Below are 18,134 nucleotides of genomic sequence, written 5' to 3'. Positions count from 1 at the left end.
AGCAACCAGTCAGTGTGTCTCTCTCACATCGACGTTTCTCTCTCTCTCTTTCCCCCTCTCTCCCTCCCACTCTATCTGAAGATAAATGCAAAAAAATATCCTCCGGTGAAGATAATAAAAATATGTGGACCAAAATAACTAAATAAAGAACAATTCATTTTAGACATAGCTTACAAATGAATTTGTACAGATACGTTAACAAAACCATGAGATAGAATTTATCAAAATGGTGAACATGTACTTCTAAACATATATACACTCAAACCAAGCATTTTTATGAGTTCCAAATAATGTCATTAAAAAAAACTACACATATGCCCTGGCCTGTTTGGTTCAGCGATTGGAGCGCTGGCCTGTGGACCAGGGAGTCCCAGGTTCGATTCAAACTAAGGGCACGTACCTTGGTTGCAGTTTGTCCCCAGCCCTGGCTGGGGTCATGTAGGTGGCAACCACTAGATGTGTCCCTCTCATATCAATGTTTCTCTCTCTCTCTGTCTCTCTCTCTCTCATCTCCAGCTCTATCTGAATATAAATGCAAAAATGTCCTCCAGTAGGGATTAAACAAACAAACAAACAAAAACTACACAGATGGCCCTGGCCGGTTTGGCTCAGCGGTTGGAGCACTGACCCATGAATAAAGGGTCTTGGGTTCAATTCTGGTCAAGGGCACATATGTGGCTGCATGTTTAAACCCTGACTCTAGTTGGGGTCATGTGGGAGGCAAGCCATAAATATTTCTCCCTCTCCCCCCCAACCAAACATCTCCGTACCTTACACCCTATTTAAAAATCAATGAAAAAATATCCTAGGGTGAGGATTAACAAGTAAATAAATACATAAATAAAAAATAGATGTACCTAGGATTTGTACTGGTTCAAAATGTTCAATACATTTTTGTATTTCAAAAGATGTTATAATAGTGAGTAACAGGGGGGAAAAAAAGAAGATTCAGGAATATGATGAAATGACAATAAAATCCTTCAGAAATCTCAGAAATAAAAATTCTGAAATTATTTTGGATTATTTTCTCCTATACCTCATAAAAGATTTTTGCATTTATCTTCAGATATAACGAGAGGGAGAGTGGGAAGAAGAGAGACAGAGAGAAACATAGATTTGAGAGAGACAACACATTGAGTGGTTGCCACCCATACGACCCCAAGGGGCCGGGGCCAAACTGCAACCGAGGTACGTGCCCTTAGTGGAATCAAACCTGTGACTTTCTGGTCCGTGGGTTGATGCTCTAACTGCTGAGCCAAGCTGGCCAAGTCCATAAAAGATTTTAAATTATGCCCATCAACAATATCTGGTTTTGGAATTTTAAAATTACCAAACAAAAATATATATACAAGATGCCATTTTTTGGGTGATTTTTATTTTATTTATTTATTTTATTAATTTATTTTTGTTACAGATGTTTCTCCTTTTTCCCCCCAGACACCCTCCTCCCTATCCTGCTCCCCTTCCAGCACGCCGTCTATGTCCATTGCTTACACATATGTGCATGTAAGTTCTTTGGTTTATCTCAACAGCCCCACCCTCAGCCCCCTCCTCTGAGGTTTGTCAGCCTGAACCATACTCCTTTCTGTCTCTGGGTCTGTGTTGTTCATCAGCTTATTTGCTCATTAGATTCCACAAATAAGTGAGATCATATATTATTTGCCTTTCTCTGATTGGCTTATTGCGCTTAGCATAATACTCTCCAGGTCCTTCCAAGTTGTCTCAAAGGATAAGAGATCTTGCTTCCTTAAAGCTGCATAGGGTTCCATTGTGTATAGATGACATCTTTTTTATCCACTCATCTATTGAGGGACACTTGGACTATATCCACAGCTTAGCAATTGTGAATAGTGCTGCTATAAACATAGGGGTACATATATTCTTTCTGACTGGTGTTTCAGGCTTCTTAGAATATATTCCTAGAAGTGAGATCACTGGGTCAAATGACAGTTCAATTTTTCATTTTTTGAGGTAACACCCTATTGTGTTCCATAGTGGCAGCACCAGTCTGCATTCCCACCAGCAGTGTACTGGAGTCCCCCTTTCTCCACACACTTGCCAAACTTGTTTGATAATTTGTTGATGGCAGCCATTCTGGCAGGTGTGAAGTGATACCTCATAGTTGTTTTAATTTATATCTTTCTGATGATTAGTACATTGAACATTTTATCATGTCTCTTGGTCATTTGTATGTCCTGTTTAAAGAGGTGACTATTTAGGTCCTCTGCCCCTTTCTTTCTTTTTTTTATCTTCACCCGAGGACATTTGTCCATTTTTGTTCATACAGAGTGGGAGGGAGAGAGAGAAACATCGACATAAAAGGGACACATCGAGTGGCTGCCACCTGCACAACCCAATCAGGGCTGGGGACAAACTGCAACCAAGGTACATGCCCTTAGCGGGAACCGAACCTGGGTCTCTCTGGACTGCAGGACAACGCTCTAACCGCTGAGTCAAACCAGCCCGGGCTCTGCTCATTTTTTAATTGGGTTCTTTGTCTTCCTATTGTTGAGTATTCTATATATTTTGGAAATTAACACATTATGATATTTCAATGGAAATTATGTTCTCCCATATAGTGGATTCCCTTTCCAGTTGGATGGTTCTTTTGCTGTGCAGAAGCTTTTTAGTTTGATGTAGTGTCATGTATTTAAAATTTTCCTTTGTTTCTCTTGCCTTAGGTGTTATATCAGTGAATATTCTGCTGCATGTGATGTCTGAACCTTTGTTGCCTACATTTTCTTCTAGGATTCTTATGTATTCACAAGTCACATTTAAGTCTTTTATCCATCTTGAGTTTATTCTTATGTGTGGTGGTGTAGTTTCATTTTTTTTGCATGTAGCTGTCCAATTTTCTCAACACCATTTATTAAAGAGGCCGTCTTTACTTCATTGTATGCTTTTGCCACCTTCGTCAAATATTAATTGAGCCTAATGTCTTGGGACTATTTCTGGGTCTCTGCTCTGTTCCACTGAGCTATGAGCCTGTTCTTCTACCAGGCTGTTTTGATTAAAATGGCTTTGTAGTATAACCTGATATCTGGTATTGTGATCCCTCTTACTCTGTTCTTCTTTTTCAACATTGCTGTAGGTATCTGAGGTCTTTTAGTGTTCCATATAAACTTTTGAACTCTTCTAGGTCTGTGAAACATTTTCTTAGTATTTTAATGGGCAATGCATTGAATGTATAGATTGCTTTGTGTAGCATGGACATTTTAAATGACGTTAATTCTTCCAATCCATGAACAAGGTATATGCTTCCCCTTTTTTTATATCTTCCTCTATTTCTTTATTCAATGTCCAATAGTTTTCTAAGAACAGGTTTTTTACTTCTTTGGTTAAGTTTATTCCTAGGTATCTTAATTTTTTTACCGTGATGGCAAATGGGATTGTTTTATTTTAGTTTCTCTGTGAGTTCATTATTGGTGTATAAGAATGCTATCAATTTCTTGATGTTAGGTTTGTATCCTGCTACCTTGCCAAATTTGTTTATTAAATCTAGTAGATTTTTGATGTAGTCTTTAGGGGCTTCTATGTACAATATCATGTCATCTACAAATAATGACAGTTTCACTTCCTCCTTTCCGATTTGGACCCATTTTATTTTTTCTTCATGTCTAACTGCTGTGGCTAAAATTTCCAGTACTATGTTAAATAAGAGTGGTGAAAACGGGCATCCCGGTCTTGTTCCTGTTTTTAAGGGAAATACTTTTAGTTTTGGCTCACTGAGTATGATGTTGGCTGTAGGTTTTTCATATGTGGACTTAATTATGTCAAGATATGACCCTTCTATTCCCACACTGTTGGACGTTTTCATCAGAAATGGGCGTTGGATTTTGTTGAATGCTTTTCCAGCGTCTACTGATATGATCATACGATTTTTATCTTTCATTTTGTTTATGTGGTGTATCACTTTTATTGACTTGAAAATATTATGCCAGCCTTGCATCCCTGGGATGAATTCCACTTGATCAAGATGAATACTTTTTTTAATATAATGCTGGATCCGATTTGCTAACATTTTGTTAAGGATTTTGCTATCTGTGTTCAACCGAAATACTGGCCTACAGTTTTCTTTCTTTGTAGTGACTTTTTCTGGTTTTGAAATTAGAATTATGCTGGCCTCATGAAATGAGTTTGGATGTCTTCCTTCCTCTTGAATTTTTTTTGAATAGTTCGAGGAGCATGGGTATTAGAGCTTCTTTGAATGTTTGGTAAAACTCCCCTGTGAAGCCCTCAGGGCCTGGGCTTTTGTTTGCTGGGAGAGTCTTGATGACATCTTCAATTTCCTTAGTTGTTATTGTTCTGTTCAAATTTTCTATCTCTTCCTGGTTCAAATTTGGGAGACTATGTGTTTCTATAAATTCAGCAATTTCCCTTAGATTGTCCAATTTGTTGGCGTATAATTGTTCATAGCATTTGTTAACGATCCTTTGTATTTCTACTGTGTCAGTTGTTACTTCCCCTCTTTTGTTTCTGACTTGATTTATTTGGGTCTTCTTGCTTTTTTTCTTGGTGAAACTAGCTAAGGGTCCATCAATCTTGTATTTGTCCTTCAACTTTGAATGATAGCCTTGCTGGATAGAGTAGTCTTGGATTCAGAACCTTGCCTTTCATTATTTTGTACACTTTATGCCACTTCCTTCTGGCCTGCAGTGTTTCTATTGAGAAATCAGCTGATGGCCTAATGAGAGCTCCCTTGTAGGTAACTTTCTGTCTCTCTCTTGCTTCCTTTAAGATTCTTTGTTGGTCTTTAATGTTTGCCATTTTAATTATGAGGTTGTCTAGTTTTGGGTCTTTGGGGTTCATCTTCCTTGGGACTCTCTCTGTTTCCTGGACTTGAGTGACTTTTTCCTTCACCAAATTAGGGAAGTTTTCCATCATTATTTCTTCAAACAGGTTCTCTATTCCTTTCTCTGATTCTTCTCCTTCTGGTGCCCCTATCATGCGATTGTTGTTACGCTTTGTATTGTCCAAAAGCTCCCTTAAACTCTCCTCCTGCTTTTTAATTTTTTCTCCCATTTGTTGTTCTATTTGGGTGTCTTTTTCTACCTTGTCTTATAAATTGCTGATTCGGTCTTCAGCTTCTGCTAATCTACTATTGAATCCTTCTAAGGTATTTTTCATAACAGATATGTCATTATTTCCTCTTGAATTTTTTTTTTTTATCCTCACCCGAGGACATTTTTCCATTTTCTGTTCAGGTAGAGTGGGAGGGAGAGAGAGGAACAGAGAGAGAGAGAGAAACATCGTGTGAAAGGAACACATCGAGTGGCTGCCACCTGCACAACCGACCAGGGCCGGGGACAAATTTCTCTTGATTTTTATCCACAGCTTCTACCTCCTTTTTTAAGTTGATAGAGTTCCCACTGAGCTCCTCATAATTCCTTTTTTTTTTTTTTTTTATCCTCACCCGAGGACATTTTTTGTTCAGACTGAGTAGGAGGGAGAGAGAGAGAGAGAAACATCGATGTGAAAGGGACACATCGAGTGGCTGCCACCCGCACGACCAACCAGGGCCAGGGACAAACTGCAACCAAGGTACATGCCCTTAGCGGGAACTCAACCCAGGTCTCTCGGGACCGCAGGCTGACGCTCTAACCGCTGAGCCAAACCGGCCAAGGCAAGCTCCTCATAATTCTTAAGTTGCTTGTAGTTCTCACTAAATTGTTTGAGCACCCTTAAAATCATTGCTTTGAATTCTTTATCTGACAAATTGCTTTCTTCCATTTCATGTGGTTCCTTTTCTGTTGATTTCTCCTTTTCTTTGACTTGGGTGTTGTTTCTTTGTCTTGCCATTTTAGCAGTATGGCAGTTCCAGGCCCAGTGAGAGATGTTGGGATGTGCAGGGAGGTCAGTGTTTATCAAATAAGGCTGCTGTGCCTCCAAGACTGTTTTGGTGTGTGGCACCTCTTGCCTGCTGTGGGTCCTGGAGGATTGACAACTACTACGCTGGTATTGGTCTGTTGTGGTAGGTGCTGCTTAGGTGCTTGAATTCTGTTGGTGTACTACTGGGGTACATGGGTTCTTCTGGTGCCCTGCTGCAGTGCACAGGTCCCACTGGTGCCCTACTGGGGTGCCCTGCTGCCTGGTGGGGCTCAGCTCCTGATCAGCTGCTGCTGATGCTGCTGGGGAGTTGTCCAAATTTGGTGCTGCAGTTGTCAGGTGAGGGTCTCAGCTGCCCAAGCCTTGCTGGTGCTTTGGCTGGCGCACCGCTCCTAATCAGCCTCTGCTGATTATGCTGGGGATGGATCTCAGCTGCCCATCTGTTCTGCTGCTGCTGCCTGGGGATGTATGTACGGCTCCCAAGCCTCTGCTGCTGGGGGTGTATCTTGGCTCCCAAGCCTCAGCAGCTGTTGGGGGTGGGGCTCTCCTCCTGCCCAGTCACTGCTGCTGTGTGAGAAAGTGCTGGGCTCCCAAGCTGGCGCTACTGCTGCTGGGGTGTGTCTTGACTCCCGAGTCTCAGCTGCTATTGGGGTTGGGGCTCTACTCTGGACCAGTCATTGCTGTTGTGCAGGATGGTGCTCAGCTCTGAACAGGTTGCTGCTGTGGGTATCAACCAGTGGGGGATGGTGTTTGGCTCCCAGTAGGTTGTGGCTTCTGCAGCAGGAACCTTGACAGTGCTGCTTCTGTGCGCTGGTCCGTGCTGACACAAAAGGGTCCACTGGTCTGAGCACTGGTGGACTCAGTTGCGTGGCCCTAGTTGCTCCTGCTGCCTTCTCCCAAAGAAAACCAGGGATCTTCCAAACTAGCAGGGCCTTCTGGCCACGCAGGGAGAAGCACCCGACAAGCCGCTTAGTGTGGTAGCTACCTGTTCCCATCGACAGCACAGGAATCCTCTGCTCCATGTTTCTGCACTGCTCAAAGTTGCTCATCCACTCACACGCTCTCTCACATTCTCACACACTCACCCTCGCCCCGGTCCTGCCCGCTGCCATCTGCAGACTCCCCTATTTATTTTTTATTTAAAATATATTTTCATTGATCTTTAAGAGAGAAAAGAAGGGAGAGATAGAAACATCGATGTGAGAGAGAAACACCAACCGGCGGCGTCCTGCACACCCCCCACTGGGGTTCGAGTCCACAACCATGGCATGTGCCCTTATCAGGAATCGAACCAGGACCCCTCAGTCAACTGGACGACGCTCAATCCACTCAGCCATACTGGCTGAGCTTTTGGAGAATTTTAAAATTGTATGTATGTACATGTATTTTGTTCTGAAATATTTTAATATAAGTTTAATAGAGAGTGCTTCTTGACCCCAAGTATGTCAACATAAATTTCCTAAGACTTTGTCTTACAAAACCACAGTGAAGTTATCAAAATCAGGAACTATCACTTAATAGTCTTCAGTCCATTTTCAAATTTGATCAACTGTACCAACAACATTTACAACTATGTCCTGTCCTCCCTTCAATATTTGGTATAAAATCGAGCGTTACATTTAGTTATGTCTCTTTTTTCCCCCTTAATCTGGAACTGTTCCTTTGTCTGTTTCTTGACTTTGTGATATTTTAGGAGTACAGACCATTTTATAGAATGTCTTTAATTTGGTTTGTCTGTTATTTCCCAATAATGAGATTCAGGTATGCATTTCTTGCAGGAATATATCAGAGATGATGTTTAGTCCTTCTCAGTAAATCATATCAGGTGTAGAATGGTATCAGTTTGTATACACATTGATGGGGGTAAGGATGACTTCTGCTGGAGTTGTAACTTTTATGTTTCCCCATCAAGAATTTGGTAATTTTTCCCTTTGTAAATGGTTTATGGGGAGATAACCCTGAGACTAAGTATTCTGTTTCTAATTAAACATTAGCCACAAGTTATACCAGTCATTAATGATTTTCTAGCTTAATCATTGTTTTCATATTTATTACATGGCACTGGACTATTAGAAAAAACTTTCCCTTTCCCTCCCTCCCTCCCTCTCTCCCTCCCTCCCTCATCAGTATGACTTATAAATTCTTATACATAGAAGTACTATCAATTACATACTCTGATTTTTTATTTGGTTAACCAAATTGTCCCAGATTTGGTCATTATAAGTCCCTTCAATCTGGCTCCTCTGTCCTTTTGCCTGGTCCCTCTAATTCTTGGAATAGTTCCTTACCTTATAGGGTGGGTGATGAAAATGTTTTGTATTTTGATAGGCAGGTAGGTTTTAAGGGGTATATATTTATAGAATCTCAACGTGTACATTTAAAAAAATATGTGTATGTTAATACTCGTGCTTTCTACAATGTTACAGGCAAGAAATTCTTAAACCTTATGTGCAAGTAAATATATTGATGATAATGAAAAACAAGTTTCTCATTGTTAGAGAAAGGAGATATAAATAAGCAAAAAGAAAACAAAATAAACTATGGGTTTTAAACACAGATACATTGAGCCCTTCTTGGTTTGGCTCGGTGGTTAGAGCACTGACCCACAGACTGAAAGGTCACGGGTTCGATTACTTGTCAAGGGCAGGTATACGGGTTGCAGATCCTCAGCCCCAGTCGGAGTCATGCAGGAGACAACCAATCAATATGTCTCTCTCACATTGATGTTTCTTTACTCTCTCTCTTTCCCTCCCTGCCTTCCATTTTATCTAGAAATCAGTGGGAAAATATCCTCTGGTGATGATTAACAAAAATAAATAAATAAACATAAATATATAGATATAAAAAAATAAATATAGACATTCATATATATATATAGGAATGAGTCACCTGGAGCAATAAAAACAACTGGATCTTGGTTTTTATTTTTTTATTTTATTTATTTTAAAGAGAGAGACACATCGATGTGAGAGAGACACATCTATTGGTTGATACCCACACGACCCCAACTGGGGCCAGGGACAAACTGCAACTGAGGCACATGCCCTTAGCGGGAACCAAACCCAGGACTCTCTGGTCGGCGAGCCGATGCTCCTACCGCTGAGCCAAACTGGCCAGAGCTGGATCTTGATTTTTAAAAAGTACTATCATTCACTAAAACCAAGCAGATCTCCTTAGAGAAAAGGCTAACTCCAACTTTGGAATGGGGAAAGTATAAGTTTTCTCTTTAATTTCAAAAGAAGACTAATAATTAAATACACTGAATTATACACTTAAATGGTTTAAGATGCCTTGCTGGTGTGGCTCAGTGGCTGAGCAGCAACCCATGAACCAAGAATTTGCTGGTATGACTCCCAGTCAGGGCACATGCTCAGGTTGTGGGCCTGATCCTAAGTGGGAGACATGCAAGAGGTAGCCGATCGATGTTCTCTCTCATCGATGTTTCTGTCTCTCTCCCTCTCCCTTTTTCTCTCTCTATAATTAATAAAGAGAAATTATTTTTTAAATGGTTTAAGATAATAAATTTTATAAGTGTATTTTACACCACAATAAAACAATGTAAAGACTGCAGTAAAAGCACTACTCTTTTTCCATAAAGAAGAGAAATACAAAACACATCAACTGACAAATGAGAAAACCAGTATTGCCTAAGGTAGTTTTCTTGCCATGTTCCTCAATATATTTATTTTTAAAAGGTAGTTATGAGGTTGCACTAAATATACCATCTATACCAACACTTACAGAAAATAAACATAAAACAATACATAGTTCAAGCCTTGAACAAACTTGAATTCAAGTACAATTCACTGAATACTTACTATGCAGGCGTACTATGCAGAATAAAACATAATTTTTGCCTTTGGGAGCTTAAAATCCAGTTGTTTTGATAAAACATAGGACACTGAATTCATGATAATTTATACGATGCAGTTTGTGGAAGAGAAATCAGAAACTATTTGAAGATGTTAATCTGACAGAGTACCATTAAATGAAAAAGTGGTTTAGTCTTTTTAGTGCCTTGGCATTAAAATGCTTCATTAAGAATTCAACCTCACTTCTTAATAGTTTAAATCAAGTCAGATGACATAATCATCTACATGAGATGCTAGTAGAACAATGAGCCCATTCAGTATAAGCTATTTTCTAGTAAGGTCACCTCAGAACAAGGTAAATGGGAGCTGTGTTCTGGTTTCTTCTAAAGCAAAAAAAAAAAAAAAATTATATCAAGTTACATCACCTACCTTTCCTAGAAAAAAGTACATAAGTATTCCTTAAGTATACACTCGTAAAGTAATAATATTAAGATCTAAACCATTTCTTACTTGAACAGAACTGTCTTTCATTTTTTCTCTTTTTCCTGCAAGTTGAGAGCACAGAATATGGATATTCAAAGATAATTAACTATATTGAAGAGGAAGATAAAACACTTTAAATTTCAGGGTCACTTTTTAAAGCCTTTATTTAAATTTCCTAGTAGAAGTGGTAAAAGAAATTATCACATTTGGAACATGTTATATATAATTGTATCATGTTTCAAATTCTCTGAAGGATTAAAAAAACTAAGTAGATAAAAATGTATCAAAATTGGTAGATGGTTCTGATACTACTTAATTAAATATTTAAAAAGTCATAGTAATGGAACCTCCTTGAGTATTTAAAAGCCTACTACATTTAAAGTTGAAACTGAAGCACATCAAAAAATAATTCAGCATTCTTTAAAGTTCTTACCACAATCATTTCTGAAGGCTCTAATACAAGACAATCACATCCTCTTTTTCCTCCAAACTGCTTACCAAAACTATAAAAACAGAAAAACAATTTCTTTAGCAATGGTTATAAATAAAATGTATCAGTATAGGAAAAATAAACCAACAAAACAAAACAAAACAAAAAAACCCTGGCTGTTAACTAAGAAATGCAATCCTATCACTTTTCACTTTTATTAATAAGATTTTCTTAAAAACAAAACAGATATAACTGATCAATACAGCTTTATATGAAAATTCTTTTAGAATTTCTGCCTTCAACTAGTCTCTAAAAATGATAAAAGACCCCTGCCTAATCTCAAATTTTGAACATCTATCAATATGTGCAGAATAAAAGTAAACACATACCTAATATAGACTAAAACCATGATTATGGAATATTTTATAAAAGAAAATTATTATAGTATTTTAGGAGCCATATTAGATAACAGCTATAAACAACTTTAAAAATATTCACATTTGAATATATAAATAAATGTAGTAAGAAACAGAAGTAATTCATTAAAAAATAGTGTTAAAGCTACTGACCAGCTCTTTGGAAAAAACTAAAAATGCATCAGTTCTAAAAGAAATTGTATTTTTATATTCTTCAACTGGGAGAAAGATTTCTAAGCAAATCAAAAAAGAAAGCATTTATAAAGGGATAGATTGATGTTTTCATTTTTAAAATAAACTAATTTTTTTAAAAGGTGGGGAATAGAAAAAATTTTTGCTAATTATATGATACAAAAGGTTTAAAAAAGAGAGAGAAAAAACCCCAAAAAGGTTAGCATACTGCCCTGGCAGGTTTAGCTTAGTACTTAGAGTGACAGCCTGCAGACTGAAGGGTTGCAGGTTGGACTCCGGTAAAGGACATGTTGCAGGTTCGATACCCAGCTCTGGTTGGGTTCGTGTGGGAGGTAACAAATCAATGTGTCTCTCTCACATCAATGTTTCTCTCTCTCTCCCCATCTCCTCCCTTCCATTCTATCTAAAAATCAATGGAAAAGTATCCTTGAGTGAGGATTAACAACAATAAAAAAATAAAAGCATTGAAAATGTTATATACATAAAAATTAAGTACTCTGGTAGTCAATTATACAATAAATAATTTATTTTAAAAAATAGCCAAATATTTAAAAGCCTCCATTAATAATGCAAACAAAATATAAAATACAAAAAAAAAAAAAAAAACAGAATAAATAAATATAGAAGTAATTTATAAAAAATATACAATTTTACTGATGGAATGGAAATAGGGCTTTAATTAAAGAAGTGACACCGTGTCAATTCTCCACAAAGTATAAGGTTATATACAAATATTAGTTTTTAGCAAAATTGTAGTAAAAATCCAAATGAAATTACTTTGGAATATAACAACAAAACAAACTACTTGATTTTCATAAGCACTAGAATTATATATTTTGTTTTTGTTTCCCCAAACATTTATATCATCTAATACATAAAACAAAAACAAATCTGTAAAAGTTTGCTTTCATACAATGTGAAATAACAAGTACTAGATATACTCTACCACATGAAAATATAAAATATATAAAACAACAGTTAAAACACTGGAAATCAGATAGGACAGAGCTATGCTCCCTCAGAAAATTTAAAAAACTAACATGACCCCTACAATATCCATTTTACTACTTATAGGAAATCTCTAGATCAGAGGCTGGCAATCTCAATGAATTGAAGAGACAGAGATAGCTTGGAGGTATAGGTGATGGGGGGGGGGAAATCATTAAAATTTACAGGAGAACAGAAAAGAAGAGAGCAGAAGAGGGAGAGAAAGTGAGACAGAAAGAACAAAAATATACATAAAAGTGCACATGTGAACACACATATGTGCCTTGGTGACATTCAGAAAGGTTCCCTTGGGTCTCTGGGTGGAGTACCAAGAATATATGAGGACCAACTAAAAGCCAGAATGCAAAAATGACACAATACATGGAGCACTGGATGGGGTCCTCAGAAATGTGTTTCCCTACTAATGTGATAAATTAGTCTTAACCCTAAAGAAATAATGGACTTGCTCAAGTCTTACCCTAAAGAAATAATGGACTTGCTCAAACAAATATAAAAGATAAGACTCAAAATGATCAAATGAACTCCAATTAGCTAAACTGCGTATGTCAGAAAAAAGCCCAATACTACCCTAAAGAAATACAGCAGAAGCTGGAATGCAGCAAGGTAAAATTTGCTATGTCCAACATCTAGTAAAACGAAACAAAAAACGGGTGCAAAGAAACAAGAAAATATAATCCATAATTAAGAAAAAACAATCAACAGAAACAGACCCAGAACTGTTAGCAGTAAGGGAATCAACAGACAAGAATATTAAAACAGCTATTTCTAAGTATGTTCCATATGTTGAAAAAGTAGAGATAAATACAAACACAGAGAAAAACAGAAGCTATTAAAAAAAAAAAAAAAAAAACCTAATGGAATGTTCTATCACATCACATCTGCATTATATAATGTCTGCCTGCCCATTTTTTTTATACTGTTAAAACTGGTACACAGCTTCAGACAGTATCAACTTGATATACTCAATATAAAATTTCCTCTCAATTTTTCATCTATTAGTTCTAGCATCCATTTTTGATAAGTACCTAAGTCAAAAGTGTTATTAGAGCTATTGAAATATGCATTTTACAATTTATCATTCCTACTGATTTTATCAACTAAAGTACTGATATAAAGAAACATACTCCCTTATTGAATTATCTGAGTTCTTGCAATAATAGTTTATGTAATACAGGATAAATGCTTCAACTGTAGATGACATGATTATATATTAAGTAAATCCTATGAATTCTATTTTTAAAAAAGCTACCAGAAATAAATGAATTTACCAACACTGAAGGATAAAATTTCAATATCTAAAAATCATTTACTGTATATTAGCAACAAATTATCTGAAAAAAATCTTTTTTTAAAAAAAAGTATGTTTTTATTAACTTTTTAGAGACAGAGGAAGGGAGAGAGATAGCCCTAGCCAGTTTGGCTTAGCAGTTAGAGTGTTGGCTCACAGACCAGAGTCGCAAGTTTGATTCTGGTTAAGGGCTCATATTTTGGTTTCAGTTTGATTCGGTTCAGTTCCTGGCCCTGGTCTGGGTTGTGCAGGAGGCAACCAGTCAATGTGTCTCTCTCACACTGATGTCTCTCTCTCTCTCTCCCCCCTTCCCCCTCCCTCCCACTCTGACCAAAGATAAATGAAAAAAGTATCCTCAAGTGAGGATTAAAAAAAAAAAAAAAGAAAAAGAAACATCAATGTGACAGAAAAACATTGGCCAGCTGCCTCCAGCATGCCCCCTACTGGGGATCAAACCCATAACCCAGGCATGCGCTCAGACCGGGAATTGAACTAGAACGTCTCAGTCCATAGGATGATGCTCAGTTCACTGAGCAACAAAGGTTGGGCTAAAAAAGTCTTTTATTTCCATTTAAAATAAAATAAAATTAAAAACATACAGCCCTGGATGGTTTGGCAGTGTTTAGAACGTTGGCCTTCAGACCACAGTCGTGGGTTTGATTCCAGTCAAGAGCATGTACCTCATTTGGGGCTCAGTCTACAGCCCTGGTAGGGGTCATGCAGGAGACAACCAGTCAACATGTCTCTCTCACGTCGCTGTTTCTCTCTCTCACTCGCTTTCTCCCTCCCTCCCTCCTTCCCACTCTATCTGAAGATAAATGGAAAAATATCCTCAGGTGAGGATTTAAAAATAAATAAATAAATAAATAAAATAAAATCATATAATATTAAAGAGATAATTTTATCAAAATATGTACAAGACCCCTAACAAAACTACAAACTAAAAAAGCATAAAACACTACAGAGCGAAATTAAAGATTATCCATAAAATGAGATATATTTCGTTTACGGGTTGTTCTACGCATTCAATGCAACAAAAAAGCTACCTCAGGAACATGACACAACTCCAAATTTACATAAAATTAAACCTAAAAGAGCTAAAACAATTTTGGAAAACAATAACAAAGTTGGAATATTTATATTATGATATTTCAAGACATAATGTAAAGCTAGAATACTCAAGATGGTATGGCATTGGATCAACTTACAAATCTATGAAACAGGATAGAACAAAATCAGGCCCTGGCCGGTTTGGCTCAGCGGATGGAGCATCGGCCTGCGGACCAGAGTGTCCTGGGTTCAGTTCCCGCTAGGGGCACGTACCAAAAAAAAAAAAAAAAAAAAAAATCAGACTGACATATATATGTTCAATTGATTTTTTTTGTAAATATATTTTCTTTAATTGATTTTTTAGAGAGAGAGGAAGGGAGCAAGAGACAGAAACATCAATGTGAGAGAGAAACATCTTTTGGCTTTATCCTGTGTGCCCCCTACTGGGAATCAAGCCCACAACCCAGGCATGTGCCCTGACCGAGAATCGAACTGGGAACTCTCAGTCCATGGGACAATGCTCAATCCACTAAGCCACACTGGCTGGACATGTTCAACTGATTTTTGACAAAAGTGTCAAGGGAATTCAATGGGGGAAAAAATAGTACTTTCTATAAATGGTGATGAAACAGTCAGATATCAAAACAGAAAAAAATAAAAGACCTTAATATAACACCATAAACAAAAAATTAGAAATGAATGGGATATAAAAAATGTAAATTATAAAATTTTCACAATAAAATTTTTGTACATTCTCTAGATAACAGGAAGTTCCCTTCTGTATATCTAGTAGGTTTAAACTATTTTATCATGCACAAGATTTAAATATTATCAAATTTTTTCTGTTTACTAAAAAGATTGTGTGGTTTTTTTGTCCATTATTTTACTAGCAGAGTATACTGTATTAATTAATTTATGTTGTTAAACTTTCTTGCATTTCTAAAGTAACCACAACTTGCTCATAGTGTCCAATACGTTTAATATAGTACTGGATTTGGTTTGCTGCTATTTTGTTAATGATTTCTACATGTATGTTCAGAAGAGATAATATGTAGTTTTCATTCCTTGTGATGTCTTTGTCTGGCATTGGCATCAGGGTAATACTAGCCTCAAAAAATAAATTGAAAGTATTCCCTCTTTCTCTATTTTCCAAAAGATATATAATAATGCTCCCTCAAATGTTTGGAAACATTTAGCAGTAAAGCCATCTGAGCCTAAACTTTTCTTTGTGGGACTATACTTAATAATTTTGTTTTTTAATCCTTACCCGAGGATATTTTTTCTAATATCTACAGATGGGGAGTGGGGAGGGAGGGAGGGAGAGAGAGAGAGAGAGAGAGAGAGAGAGAGAGAGAGAGAGAAAGAGAGAGAGAGAGAAAGAGAAACATCAGTGTGAGACAGACACATAGACTGGCTGCCTCCTGCACGACCCCAACCAGGGCCAGGGACAAACCGCAGAGCCAAACCGGCCAGGAATTACTGCAACTTATTAATTCCTTTATCTTTTATAATAAGTATATTCAAAGTTTCTATTTCTTTTTGAGTCTATTTATGGTAATGTATGTCTTTGTAAAATTTTCCCATCTGTTGATATAAAATTCTTTAATAACACAGTTCGATTCTTGAACTGCACAAGTCCAATTATAAGCTAATTTTTTCACTGTAAATGCATTTTCTCTTTCTTATGATTTTATGATATTTTCTATTCTCTAGCTTACGTTATTGTAAGAATGCAGTATATAATACATATACAAATATGTGTTAACTGTTTCATGTTATCAGTAACGCTTCCAAGTCAACAGTAGGTTATCAGTAGTTAAGTTATTGGGGAGACAAAGGTTATATACAGCTTTTCAACTGCACAGGGGCTCATTACCGCAAGCACCTGAGTAGTTAATGGATAAACTATATTTTTAATTATTTTGGGCTAGTAATATCCTCTCTTTCATGCCTGATTTTGATAATTTGTGTCTTCGGTTTTTTAAATGGTCAGTCTCAAGGTTTATCATTTTGTTGATCTTTTCAAAGAAACAACTTTTCTTTTCACTTATTTCTCTCTATTGTTCTTCTGGTTTGTGTTTCATTAATTTCTACTAGAATTTTATTTCAACTTGTTTTGAGCTTACTTTGCTATTCTTAAGATGAAAATTTAAGATGACTTAATTGAGACCATTATTCTTTTCTCATAAATTTCCCTGTAAGATGCTTTAGTTGAATCCTGTAAAGTTTGATGCATGTTTATGTTCATTCATTTAAAAATATTTTCTAATTTCTGTTGTTAACTCCTCTTTGACCTATGGGGTCATTTACAAATGTTTTGTTTAAATTTCCATATTTCATTCTAGTATTGACTTATAACTTAATCCCAATACACTTACTTGGAAAACAAACTCTGGATGATTTTAATCCTTTTAAACTTATTGATACTTGTTTTCTGGCCTAGAATATGCTCTAGAATAGAGAATGATGTATAAGTCTGGAAGAAAATTATGTATCAAATCAAAGTGGTTGACAATACTTTTCAAGCTTTACCCTTTACTAATTTTTCAGTCTAGTGGTTCTATCAATTACTGAGAATACAGTTTTGAAATCTCCAGCTAAATTTCTACTGATTCTTTCAATTTTGTCAGTTTTTACTTCTCATATTTTGTGACTCTATTATTAAATGATATACAATAAAATTGTCATGTTTCTAAAATTATGATCCTTTCAGCACTGTGAAATTTTGTTTTTAGTCTCCAGTAATATTCCTGTTTTAGTCTGTTTTGACTGATATTGATATGACCAATTTGAGTTTTCTTATGAATACAATTTACCATCCTTTTAATTTCAATGCCTTTGTTCTTAAAGGTAAAGGATTTCCTGTAGACAGTATATAATTAAATCTTAGATTGTCACAGAATCTGATCATCTCTACCTTTTGACTGGAATGTCTAGACCATGCAATTGAAATAAAATTACTGATGTGGTTGCATTATGTCTGACATTTACCTATTTATTTTGTAAATGCCTCATCTCTTTTCTTCCTCTGTCCCTCCTTTATTTCTATCATTTCTGTTAAATGAATATTTTTAGTGTACCTTTTTAATTCCCTTGATGATTTTTAAATGTTATTTTTATTTGTTATATTAAGCGTTAATCTAGAGATAATATATGCATCATGAATGTTCACTCTTACTACTTCAAACCAACACTGAACTGTAGATTCTAGCCAGTGTAATAAAGCAAGAAAAGATATTACAGGCATACATATGAAAAGGAAGACATAAAGCAGTCTTTACCAAAAACAACTGACCCTGTATGTAGAAAACTCTATGGACCTGCAAACTAAACTACTAGAACTCAGAGTATGTCAAGGTCACAGAATATAAGAGCAGTACATAAAAACCAACTGTATTTCTCTATACTAGCAATAAATGAAATAAAAATAAAATTAAGAAATAATGCCATTCACAACAGTATCAAAAAGAAAAAAATATTTGGGAATTATTTAACAAAAGTGTAAGACATATACACTAAAAAATGCAAAATATTACTGAGAGAAATTAAAGAAGATGTAAATATAGATAGAAACAATCCACGTTCATAGACTGGAAGATGCAATACTGTTAAGACGTAAGTCTCCCCAA

The 18,134-nt window shown here is 36.3% G+C and overlaps 1 protein-coding gene across 23 annotated transcripts in view; it reads right to left on the bottom strand.

The window, feature by feature from the left end:
* RAPGEF6 (Rap guanine nucleotide exchange factor 6) overlaps positions 1-18,134 on the bottom strand; it is a 234,376-nt gene that overhangs the window by 152,975 nt on the left and 63,267 nt on the right. For 14 of the 23 annotated variants that reach the window (XM_036281928.1, XM_036281948.1, XM_036281924.1 and 11 more), the window contains one exon: positions 10,555-10,624. The exons of 1 other annotated variant lie outside the window; for it this stretch is intronic. In XM_036281928.1, the coding sequence (XP_036137821.1) occupies positions 10,555-10,624 (70 nt within the window). Of the gene's footprint in view, positions 1-10,554; positions 10,625-14,663; positions 14,765-18,134 lie in introns of all 23 variants that reach the window. 8 more of the 23 variants (XM_036281931.1, XM_036281930.1, XM_036281934.1 and 5 more) reach the window with 1 other exon arrangement.

Source organism: Molossus molossus, unplaced genomic scaffold (assembly GCF_014108415.1).
Source record: "Molossus molossus isolate mMolMol1 unplaced genomic scaffold, mMolMol1.p scaffold_m16_p_4, whole genome shotgun sequence".
NCBI lineage: Eukaryota > Metazoa > Chordata > Mammalia > Chiroptera > Molossidae > Molossus > Molossus molossus.
Note: the sequence above shows the minus strand (reverse complement) of the source record. Positions and strands in the feature narration are given on the sequence as shown.